The sequence below is a fragment of the Lemur catta genome, chromosome 1 (assembly GCF_020740605.2).
Source record: "Lemur catta isolate mLemCat1 chromosome 1, mLemCat1.pri, whole genome shotgun sequence".
Taxonomy (NCBI): Eukaryota; Metazoa; Chordata; class Mammalia; order Primates; family Lemuridae; genus Lemur; species Lemur catta.
Genome location: NC_059128.1, coordinates 246,792,912 through 246,805,277, shown reverse-complemented (window position 1 = coordinate 246,805,277; position 12,366 = coordinate 246,792,912). Strand labels below are relative to the sequence as shown.

Sequence of the window (12,366 nt, the reverse complement as noted above, 5' to 3'; positions counted from 1 at the left end):
AATGAAATATTTCTTCATAATCATTAGTGAAAATCATCTGATTTTTTTTTTCACATTTCTAAAGGCAGAAAAGTTTGTCTTTAGATTACATCAGAATTACTGAAGTGTTATTTCCAGTGGAATCACATATCTCTGGTTTATTGACTTTACATCATGGTGTTTATATAAACTATAGTACATTAGTTCCTGTTAACTCTTAGTGAATTTGTGTACATTAGAATACACTGTCAATTTAAATATTCACTGTGTTAGGAAAAACTAGGTAATATTAGTGTGTGTTTTTATATATACATACATATACATATGTAGAACAAATGTTTTTAATATGACAGTTTTTTTCCTCTTACTGTCATTCAGTAAGCAACTATTTTGTAATTAGCAGTGTCTAAAACATTGGTAATGACAAGATAAGTAAGATACACATTCTGCCTTTGTGGAGGTCCTAATCTAATGGAGAAGATAATACTTCATCTTACTACAGCATATATGACAGTAAGTTCTATGGTGTACAATTGGAGGACTGTGCATAAGCTGTGTGGGCAGTTAGGGAAGGTGGCATTAGACCTGGGTCTTTGAAGAATGAGAAGAGTCAGTGGAAGCAGCAGACTGTTCAAAGGTAGAGAGGTTGGCCAGAATATTGTTTATTTGAAGAATAGCATGAAGTTACCTGTGACTGGAGTTTAGGTTCATGTGCATAGAGTGGATAAGAAAGAGAAATTTTATAGAGGGTATTGAAAGTGGATTTAAGGCTTAGTGTCAGATTGTGAAGGCTTCAAATGTATGATAAGGTATCTAGACTTGCTATAATTTTTTAAGAGATACTATTCATTTTTAAAAGGGAAAATAGTGTGTTAGATTTGCAGCTTAGAAAAATAATTTTTGTCACAATGTAAAGTACAGACTTGATGGTGACCACACCTGCAGTAATAATCGCAGTTAGGAGGTTGTTGCAGTACTCAGAGGAAGAAGTAAGAAGATGGGAGCATTCAGGAGGAACATCACAGTTAAGGGTAAATGGAAGAAGAAGTTGAAAATGGGCTGAGAAGGTTTTCTTAAAAAAATTTTTTCTTTGCTCTGTTTGTTTTTAAATTAGAACTCCTAGGAAAGAATTACAGTAAATTAGTTCAGTTTAAGACCATTATATTCTAATATTTCAGTTAATTTTAAGTATGTATCAAACTTTAGCTTCCCAGAGCAAACACTGTAACTTCACAAGTTTTAAAATATTTTTATTATTTTTTTCCAATAAATTCTAGGTCAAAGTATACCTCACCTGGGTTAAAAAATGTACAGTCAACTCTGCTTTCATTAATTGGAGAAGAAAGCAGGTATAATACATGTAAAATTTTAGTACAAAAAGCTTACATTAAATAGTTTTTAGGAGTTGTCATGAGATTTTCATCTGAGATACTGATAGGTACCAATTACATAATTGCATCCTCTTCCTTACTTTGTACATATTTTTTTGCATTTATATTCCGAAGCATACTGATATAAGGTTGATGGCAAGTAGACAACACATACATGATGAACTAGAGTGAATAATTAAAAATTGACTGCATTTGGTTTAGCTTAAAATTTTCTGAGTTGAAAAACAATTTGTTATAGTCATATTGTGAATTTATAAGGCAGAGACTTACTTGTACTTTGACTACAGACATTTACCTTGGTAGCAATTTGATTCTACATTTCTAATTGCTTTATTGTTTGCAAAGCTTGCTCAGTGTAACAGGTAAGACAGATGTATTTGGAGAAGAGACTTAAAAAGAGAATCTATATTCGCTTGTAAATACTCTCAATCTGTACTTTATCAAAAGTATGTTATATATTATGTATTATACATTATGAGAAATAAATCAAAGATTCTGTTGGTAAAAAATACCAAATGCACAAACTAAAGAATATGAAAATTATGAAGGAAGATAAAATTTTGTGTGTAGTTTTACTGCTCTTCAATTTTCATGTTAAAACATTTGAAACCCTTTTTAAAAATGTGTGTTGGCAATTAAGTTGGTCATTTTAGGTAGCTCCTAAGATCAACTTATATCCTCTATGATTAAGGTAATAAGAAACCTACTTTGTATAAAATGATTTGATTTTCTACCTAAGAAATAGAACAAAATCAACTGCAGAAGTAAACTAATTTCCTGGGAGGGAAGAAGAGATTTCTTGCATATATATTTATTTATCTTTTTAAAAAGATATTTTTAAATTGCAAAAGTAAAACCTATTCGTAAACATTCACATTAGTTTGTGAGTTCTGCTTTATATTAAAATTCTATTAATTTTGAATTCAAGAAATTAGAGAGTGTATACTTTAAGTCTATCAAAATAATTAAGTATCTCTTATCATTTAAATTATAATAATAACTGCATATACCATGTGCCTGGCACATTGCTAATCACTTTAGGTATTTACATCATTTTAATTCTCCCAAATAACCTTATGAGATGAGCAACAATATCCTCATTTTGTGCTTGAGGAACCTATACCCCAAGGCCATATAGCTATTAAGTGGCAGAATCAGAATTTGAAGTTAGGTCTGTCCAGCTTTGAAACCCATACCTTTAATTCATTGTGATATAGCATTATATTATATTAAGATTTGTTAGGCTATCCTTGCAGCTTAGTAGTTGCTTTGAATCTATAATGGTTTTAAAAATCATTTTCCCCTAACACATTTTCTGTATATTTATTTTAAGTGATCCTGAACACCTATGCTTCTAGAATAGTTTTAAGGTGACAGATCAGAAAGTAAGTACTTACTGAAGGTTTACGTGTGCCATTAAATTTATAAGCTAGCCAGGTCTGGTGGCTCACGCTTGTAATTCTAGCACTTTGAGAGGCCAAGGTGGGAAAATTGCTTGAGGCCAGGAGTTGGAGACCAGCCTGAGCAAGAGTGAGACCCCAGCTCTACAAAAAATAGAAAAATTAGCTGGGTGTCATGGCACCTGCCTGTAGTCCCAGCTACTCGAGAGGCTGAGGCAGGATTGCTTGAGCCCAGGAGTTTGAGGCTGCAATGAGTTATGATCACACTCTATTGTACCCTAGCCCAGGCAACAGAGAAAGACCCTTTTTCAAAAAAAAAATAATAATAATAATTTATAAGCCAATTTATGATAATTAAGGAATAGAAATTTATTATGAAGGACAAAATAAGACTTTTCAAAAAATATTCTCCAAATCACTGAACTATATTGAAGTGTTATTTTAAAAGATTGCAACTTAACAAGAACACAGGAATAATTAATGAATGCTTCTCCTAAAATACCTGAAAGTAACAGCCACTGGATAAGAACAAAGAATGGACTTATCAGGACATTAGCAACAGGTTCCATGTTTTACATTTGTTCTGTTCTAGTATGAATGTATAATTAGAAACAAAAATAATAATAAATGTATCCATTAGGTACAGCTTTTTATTAAGTCAAGTAGAGATTAATTTCTAATCTACAGTTAGGAATTTACCTGAGTGATTGTGTTTTGAATTTGTGAAAGTTTTCTTGGATTCTGTTTTTTTTTTTATCTTCCCCACCCATGGTCTCACCTGCTAAGTTAGAATGTCTTACTTTTTTTAAAGGTGTTGGTTGGAAAATAATGAACTGTGTTAAAAATCTTGATTTACCATAACTGTTTTACGCTTTTGGTTTCCTTTCTTTATGTAGATTTCTATGGGAAGCCGCTGCCTCCCCTGGCTGTGCGACAGAGACCCAACAGTGATGCTCATGATGTGATTTCATAGCCAAGTCATGTGGATGAGCTCTCTTAATATCAGCAAGGTGAACTGGGACATTCTTTTTTCTCAAAAGAAGAAAAACCCTGAACATTGTTGACTGGGGCAAGATAACCATAGTGATTTCAGTGAGGAGATTAATAGTTAAGGATCTCACTTGATAATTACCCATATTCTTCATGGTTAAAAAAGAAAGAAAGCAAAATGGCCAGTAGATGGGATGAGCATTTGGACCAAGTTAGAAAGATTTAGTGTTGTGTCTTTGGTGTGCACATCCCCACTCATGAGCATATTCCTGAAGGAAAACTTCTTCAGAGAAAGAGCCAATGGACTTTGTATACTTTCTTTACAATTTGTTTTAATAGTCTGTATTTCTATATATTAAACATTTTTTTTATAAAATACATGCACGTGTAAGGGGAACTTCTGGGAATTTATAACCTAAATTTTTAACTATTTTTATATTTTTCTAAAATTTTTAAGAATTTTAATTACTATGATATTGATTGTGCACTTTTCTATAAATGCTTTGTTTAAATTGTGTCTGGAAAGTAGAGTTGATTTACTTGATAGACATGAACTATAAAAACAGGATATATTTATATGACTTCAGGTATGTTTTTTAATAACATTGTTCTTGAAGTGTATATCCTAATTTGTCCTAATTTAAAAATAATACCTTTTTAAAATAGTAGATTCTCAAATCTTTATTCTAACATATGCGATTTGAAAAGCAATACCTAAGGAGAAAGTTCATTTTATTGTTGTTGTTGTTTTCTTTGGTAATGATCTTAATAAACGAAAGAGACTTGAAATACCATTTTTACCCAAATGCTTTTTAAATTAATCAAAATGTGTTCTGTGACACATTATTAAAAGTTTGAATAAACCCATATTTTAAAGTTTAGATACTTTCAGAGATCAAGGTGCTCCCTTGTTCTGTCAGAAGATGCAGTGACTCTTTTAGGTTTTTGTAATTCTTTCATGCCTTGAAATTAAAGGCAAAAAGACTGAAAAAGCTACTGCAGGTCCAAAGACTTGTGTTTTACAACTGGGAAATAGCTTGAGTACTAAAGCAATAAGCAATAAAAATATTGGTTCAGAATTACTTTTGTAAAGAAATAATTCCAAAATAGTTTCTCAATTTAGAAAGATAACACTTCTCTTGCACTTAAGAATGGCATCCATAGGATGGATTCTCTATTAATCTGGCATTTAGACAAACTTTTAGATTTATATTTGGAATAATAGATTCATAATGTTATATTTAATTGAAAACATATCTTTATATCAAGGTGAAAACTCTGTAAATGGAATGATTTCTATATCACCTTGTTAAGATTGGTGCTTCTGGTAACTTGTACTGACAATAGACATATACTGGTATCTGACAATAACATTAAGAAGTACATTTAATGCAGTTTAATATGATTATTTACTTTTAAAATTTTATTTCAGAGCATTATATTCACATTTTTTAACTCACTGAACTTTCATTAATCAGGTCACTTATTCCTCTAGTCAGCATCGTATAGTTTGTTGGAGTTTGTATGTGGGACCTACCTACCACACTGAGGGAGTAAAAGGCATTCTACTTCAGATATAAAACTCACAACAATGTAAATTTGATAGGTGGCCGAAATGTGATGAAAAGCAACACAAGAAGACAGTGTGTAAATTTTGTATTGGATTTTGGAGGGAAAATTGAACAACCTTTTGGTTCCTTTTGTAATATTTACATTTATTCAATTTTTAAACAAAACTCATATTTTTACCATCTTTTTAATATTTACCTAGTTTGAGAGTATAACATGTTTTTAAAATTTGTGTTTCCTATCAGTGTTTACTGTAGTGTATTTACTGATTCCATTTAATAAAAACAAATAAAAATGATTTTGAAATTAAATATATTATAAAATGGAATTAGTGTTTTATGTAGCTCTCTCAAAAAATTTAATTTGTATTCTTAAAGCATTCTAAAATACTTTAAAACATGTTCTGTAATTCCAGGTGGATTTTAACAATTAAATACCTATTTTGCTATATGCTACATTTTTAATCATCATGAATTATGACATTTTCACACAATAAAAATAATTTATGCTAATATCTCATTTCTCTTTTCATTTGGTGCATTGAAATGATTTTGTTTGGGTTATAAAATAGGTAAGTATGTTTTCATATGATTTTTGGAAAATAGTCTAAATCAGTGGATTAAAATGCATTTTTTGTTATTTTACATGAAAAACTTTTTTCTCCATCCAAATTTTTATATAGGAAAAAATGTGATTTTAAACACAACGAAAAATAACATTTTACTATATGATTCTAGATATTCGATGTCTGTCTTTTATTAAAGCTACTGGTCCACAGATATTTTTATTTATCTAAAAGATAATCCTTTGACACATATGCCTTTATGTGTAAAATATATATATGTATATGCTATATGTGCAATATTGTATGTAATTGATATCAAGTATAAAACTGTGCATAGAAACACTAGAAAGAAATGTTGCCAAATGCTAACAGTGAATTTTTTAGAGTTATTGGTTGTATATTTTCTTCAACTTTTCAAACTATTTGTAAATTTTGGTTAATTTTTATAGTGGGGGAAGCAAATTTATAATTTTGTATAAATTAAGTGCCATATTTTCTGCAAGTTTAACATTAAGTGCTCTTTTAAGTACCAAATGAAAGACTAGAATTCCCTTAATATGTAAAACCTAAAACCTGTGAATAGCCAAGAGCAGTTCACCTATAGAATACACCATTGTATTTGCAGCTGATCTCTTAGTAAGTGTTCTCTTACTATGACAATATTTTGATTTGATACTTAGTTCAGGATGCCATTCTATTCATGTTACTCACTTTCTCCCATTCCAACTAAAGAAATCAAATGCTTCTAGGTGACAAAAGCTGTTCAAAAGTGAAACTGTTTATACAAATAAAGCAGTAGGTTATAAACTTTATCATTCTTGGCTTTAATTGCTAAATTTTTCTTTTGGTGGAATATGCTTTGCAACTGAGATTCTGCTAATACTGATTATTTAATTTATCAAGAAATATATTCTAGCTGATCCAAGGAACAAACTCAGATATTTCAAAATTTCCAACAAAATACAGTATAGGTTATCAAAATATAATAGCAGTATTCTTTCAGCTTTGTGGAAACAGAATAATAGATGCCTCTTTTTAAGAAAAAGTAAGAAATCAGAAATGAATTTCCTTTAATGAAGGAGATTAGTTTATAATTTAAGGGAAAATAGGAAAAAAATCATTTGTCTGTTTAGGGCCTGTGTTGTAAATTCCTCCATGTGCCACTGAGGACACAGAATTTATGACTTAGGTAAGTCAATCAGTGGTTTCCAAATTTTTATAATAATACTTGCTATCAGTAAACATGTTTAATATACATTTATATTTAAGTTATTTTGTTAGTTTGCCAGGGCTGCCATAACAAAATAACACAGACTGGGTAGCTTAAACAATAGAAATATATTTTCTCACAGTTCTGGATGCTGGAAGTCTTAAGACTAAGGTAAGGTGTTGATGGGTTTGGTTTCTCCTGAGGCCTCTCTCCTTGGCTTATAAAATAGCCACTGTTTTGTTGTGTCCTCACATGGCCTTTTCTCTCTACACTGTCCCTGATGTCTCTCAGTGTGTTCAGATTTCTTTTTATGACTTTGTATAACTTAACTCTTGAAAGGCCCTATCTCGAAATATAGTCACATTCTGAGGTACTTGGGATTAAGGCTTTAACATGAATTTTGGAGGGACAAATTTCAGCCCATAACAGTTACATACTTGTTCTATTGTACTATGTATATTTTTAAATCTACCCCCTAAAAATTAATTTTAAAAGATGAGACAAAACTTAATAAAAATAGAAGTCGTTATATTTACTTTCCAGTTGCAGCAGATTGTGTGCTGGAGTTTGTACATACTACTTTGGACCCCTAAACTTTAATAAAATGCAAGCCTCACCTGAAGCTTAAGCCCAAGATTGCCTATAGCTATGCTGTGTTCTCTGGATCACAGGTTCCTCCGTTGAATTTTTCTGCCATATAATTTAAAGAGCTAAGGGATCTCTTGATTTCAGATTGTTTTACTAAAAAGCCAGCCCTTACCTTTTTACCACATAAACCTCTATATGATCATGAAGGGTTTTGAGACATTTTTTAACATAAATATGAAAATTCATAAAACAACTAGTTTAGGAGATGGATGGTCTGTAAAGTGTATTTATTCTGAAACACTTCTTATATCGACCAACTTTACAATAAAATTGCTTCAGTATGTCAGAATTCATTTCCTGAAGGTTAAGTCTTCATTAAGCTGCTTGGTTTTTTAACACTACCAGTAAAAAAATGTTATTTCTAGTATTCAGCTCAATTTCTTATTTCATGTCTGCAGTGGTTTCAAACAAGTCTGCTTCCATTAATAACAGTTTCTATTCCTAAAACTCAATGTAGAGCTTTGTTTATTCTTCAGTAGCTATTTGGGTTGGGGGTAAGGGAGTAAATCCATTAACATTCTCATAATACACAAATATTGATTCTAGATTAATGAAGGAGTTAAGTATAAAAGATCAAACTATTTAAAAAAATGGGTAAAGAAGCAAGTGGCTTTCCTCTGTGGGATGAAATTTATAAGCCTAAAAGTAATGGAATCGATAACAAACTCAATTGATAATGCATAAAAGTTTAAAATATTTTCACATTTAAAGTCAAATGGTTGTAAGAAAAATTGGGAAAGTATTTTAAAATGTGACATAGTTAACATCTCTAATACAAATATAAACAAAATAGCACTAAGACACCTATAGATCAGTGGGCATAAGCAGGTAATCTACAAAAGAAATAACTAGGAAGATTTGAAAACCTACCCAAACTGAGGGCATAATTAGGAACTATAAGCAGAATATCAAAAATGGAGACAAAAATTCATGAGTGAAGATGTTTATTTAAAATCACAAGATAGGCCGGGCGCGGTGGCTCACGCCTGTAATCCTAGCCCTCTGGGAGGCGGAGGCAGGTGGATCGCTTGAGGTCTCTACTAAAAAAAAAATAGAAATAAATTATCTGGACAACTAAAAGTATATATAGAAAAAATTAGCCGGGCATGGTGGCGCATGCCTGTAGTCCCAGCTACTCGGGAGGCTGAGGCAGTAGGATCGCTTAAGCCCAGGAGTTTGAGGTTGCTGTTAGCTAGGCTGACACCAGGGCACTCACTCTAGCCAGGGCAACAGAGTGAGACTCTGTCTCAAAAAAAAAAAAAAAAAAAAAAAAAAAAAAAAAAAAATCACAAGATAGAAATATGCTAAGAGTCACAAAACAATATTATAGAATTAATACGACCTCTTTCCAAGTAAACAGACTTTCCCTCAGAAATATAGTATAGATTTTTACTACCTTCTTAAAATTCTTTTACATGTTTACATTGCAAATACTACTGTATTAATTCATTAATTGTAACATTCTGTGATGAGCATAGAAAAATAAATTTATAAAATATCAAATTGTAGAGGCTGAAAGGTAGACTAACTTTTCCACAAACATCCAACAGATGACATGTATTTCATCATTTCACTCTTTAATACCTAATATTTTCTTTTGTCACCAAATGTAAATTCTAATATGCATTTTTAGATTACTGGGAAACTTGTTTAAATGTATTAAGCTTCAAATCACATTAGTGGTAAAGACATGTTTTTACATGGTTATGAGTCTTGTACTTATTGCATATGCCTGTACTGATACTCTGAGCGTCAAGGGCCAACTCAAAACGGTGCTAATTGAATATCGGAGACCATATTAAGCACTGAATTTTTTTGTGTGCATGATAAACCGCTGATTGCTGCTACAAGGGGTAGTTACTAAAGAATAACACCAAGAGAGCAAGTTAACTATTCTTATCAGAATGGGTGTAATAAACACCTTCCTAAGAACCATTAACATTGCTCATGTAAAGGTGAATGGGGATGCTAGTGTGGAAAGGCATTTTAGTCTTCAGGCATTTGGTATCAGAACGTGATGACGATCATCGCAACGATCCTGGTAGTGAAAATTGCGGCAGCTCACGTTTGGGGTTTACTGTTCCCTAGTGTCTGTGCTAACCGCTTTACGTGTGTATTGATTGCAATTTAATCACGTAACACTCCCCATTAGGAGGAAGAGATTATCCCCATGGGCTACTTCTGGAAAAACATGTGACTTATTTCACCTTTTTATCCTTGAGTACTATCTGGGCCAAAGAGGGTCATAAGATTTGGCAGATTATTTACTAACTAGCTTTGTCTTTGAGAACATTTTAAAACAATCATCATATAAACATAGCCCAAAGGCTCGTTCTTTTATCAAGCCCCATACACTGAGACAGTTCAGCACGAAGTATGAAGGTCTACGATCCGGGCGGCGCCCAAGCTGCGGCCGCCCACAGCCCCAGCCACCGGCCCCAGCCCCCAGAGCCTCGCTCGCTGCCTCCGCGGGCTCGGAAACACCAGCCCCCATCAGGCGCCCAAAGTAACTTCGCGTGTGTCTCTCGCGGGAGTTAAGTCTCTGGCGAGATTTCCATAGCGCAGGCAAAGCAGTATCTCGCGACAACTTGAACCGGAAAAGTGAGAACGGAAGCGGAATTCCGCGGATCCCGGAAGTCAAGCTGTTCTTTCGGTTTCTTGGACGCCTTTTTGGTGCTAGTTCTTATAGATCTCTAGTTTGGAAGTTCAGAGCGAGATGATCTTGACCCGGGTGAGGCCTGGGGCCCGGCCGGGCTCCTCCGAATGAACCAGATACTTCTGTATGCCGCCGAGGGGTGGGGGAGGGGGACGGGTCGGGGGAACTTCACCTTTGGCCGCACCTTCGCGGTTATCTGGATTCCCTTGGCTCCTCTATAGAGCCCTGGAGTAACGTCCAGGGCGCTGACGCTTGCTCTTTAGCGTTTCCAACCGCGGACTCTCCTCCGTGCCCGGGTTACCCCTCCCCTCAGCCCAGCTTGCAGACTTCTAAATGCTTCCTCCAGCTCCTCGAGGGCTGGAATTTGTCTTGTGTGTCATTGCTGAGTCCTGGAAGCTTAGAACATTGTCTTACGTAGTAGCCCCTCGATGCACTTTTCTTGAATGGATAAATGAAACAGCTGTAGGGAAATGTCAAGAGTAAACTAGAGTGACTTTTTTCTTAAATTAACTTTTATATGGAATAATTTTAGGTTTACAGGAGAGTTGGGAAGAGAGTAGAGTTCCTATATACCTTTCACGAAGTTTCCCTTGATGTTAACGTCTACAGTAACCTTTTAGAGTTAATTTTGTTCTTTTTGGCACAGTTTCCTTAGCACCACTAGATTCTGCCTTAACTTTTGTTTCACACTGGCCAATACTCATTTGGAGAAACCGTCCTTTTTCATAAGTATGCAGCTCATCGTAATACAATTTTATTACAAGTAAGGTATTGCTCCTATTTCAAGAACTAGTAATCCTTTGAAAAAGTGTTCTTATGGTAAAAAAATAAAGACTGTGCTAATGTTGAAGTTCAATAAATTTTTAATAATATCTGTGTGTCAGCAACTTTTTCTTATCATCATAGCTGAAAGGAAAATCAGAGGGGAAGCTTACAAAACAGATTTGCAAAGTTGTGTTGGATCATTTTGAAAAACAATATTCCAAAGAACTTGGAGATGCCTGGAATACAGTAAGGTTAGTATAATTCATCTTTTGAAGCTTTATGATAGTACAGAGAAAGTAAAGTTTATAATGTAAACTTATGGAGGAGAGAGGCCCAGAGAATAAACAGTAAAGGAATCTAAACCCGGTTGCTCTTTTCCTACTGAGGCTGTAGGAAGGAAGAACTAAGAAATACTTAAAAAGATTGAATCATAGGATGATAGAAAGGGAAGAAAGATGACTTTGTAATGATAGCAAAAATTGTTATTCCCTTGCCTTCAGTAGTAATTGCTTTCATCCTTGAAACAAGAATGCCCAGCAGTTTGAGAAAATGAATTATAACAGAAAAATCTTAAAACTTTTGGGATATTTGACTAGTTTCTGAAATTTAGAAGATAATACAACAATAAAGCCAGCACTCCTTTATCTTAGCTAAAGTCATACTTTATTTGCTAACCATATTTCTTCTCTGTCTATGGCTGGCTATATTTTGAACACATGCACACGTATATACATACATAAGTTCTTTAAATGTATTATAAAAACAAACATTTAAGCATGGAAGTGGGAAATTTGTTTTATATATTTGATGAGTTTTGCTGTTGGTCAGAATGTTACTGTATGGGTTCTTGACACTTAGTGCCTGACATGGTATATAATGACTCCTGGAATACACAGAGCAAGATAGTCCCCCATGTCCGTTTTTCATGCAGTCTAGTTGGTGTTCATGGGGGGAGAATGAAGAGGTGTGGTCCCAAAGATGTAAATTGCTAATTTGTAAGTATTATATTTAATAATAGAAGTAGGCCTTGCCTTATTTAACAAAGCCTGAGGTGCCAGCAAAGGCCTGAGGAGAAACCAGGTCTTGGTGACTTGTAGGGAGTTACTTTGGCAAAAGAACCAGATGTTCTAGGTTGAGGAAAGTGGATGCATTGCTCATGAAGTTAGGGACAAAAGCCCCATACATTTTGCTCA

The 12,366-nt window shown here is 33.6% G+C and overlaps 2 protein-coding genes across 5 annotated transcripts in view; both read left to right on the top strand.

Moving 5' to 3' along the window:
- The window catches only part of ARL13B (ADP ribosylation factor like GTPase 13B), a 72,111-nt gene extending 68,163 nt beyond the window's left edge, over nt 1–3,948 (top strand). For all 3 annotated transcript variants that reach the window (XM_045540434.1, XM_045540433.1, XM_045540435.1), the window contains one exon: nt 3,667–3,948. In XM_045540434.1, the coding sequence (XP_045396390.1) occupies nt 3,667–3,743 (77 nt within the window). In that variant the 3' untranslated portion in view covers nt 3,744–3,948. The remainder of the gene's footprint in view (nt 1–3,666) is intronic.
- Nucleotides 3,718–12,366, top strand: part of NSUN3 (NOP2/Sun RNA methyltransferase 3) — a 99,532-nt gene continuing 90,883 nt past the window's right edge. For both annotated transcript variants that reach the window (XM_045540438.1, XM_045540437.1), the window contains exons 1-2: nt 3,718–3,780; nt 11,315–11,424. In XM_045540438.1, the coding sequence (XP_045396394.1) occupies nt 3,751–3,780; nt 11,315–11,424 (140 nt within the window). In that variant the 5' untranslated portion in view covers nt 3,718–3,750. The remainder of the gene's footprint in view (nt 3,781–11,314; nt 11,425–12,366) is intronic.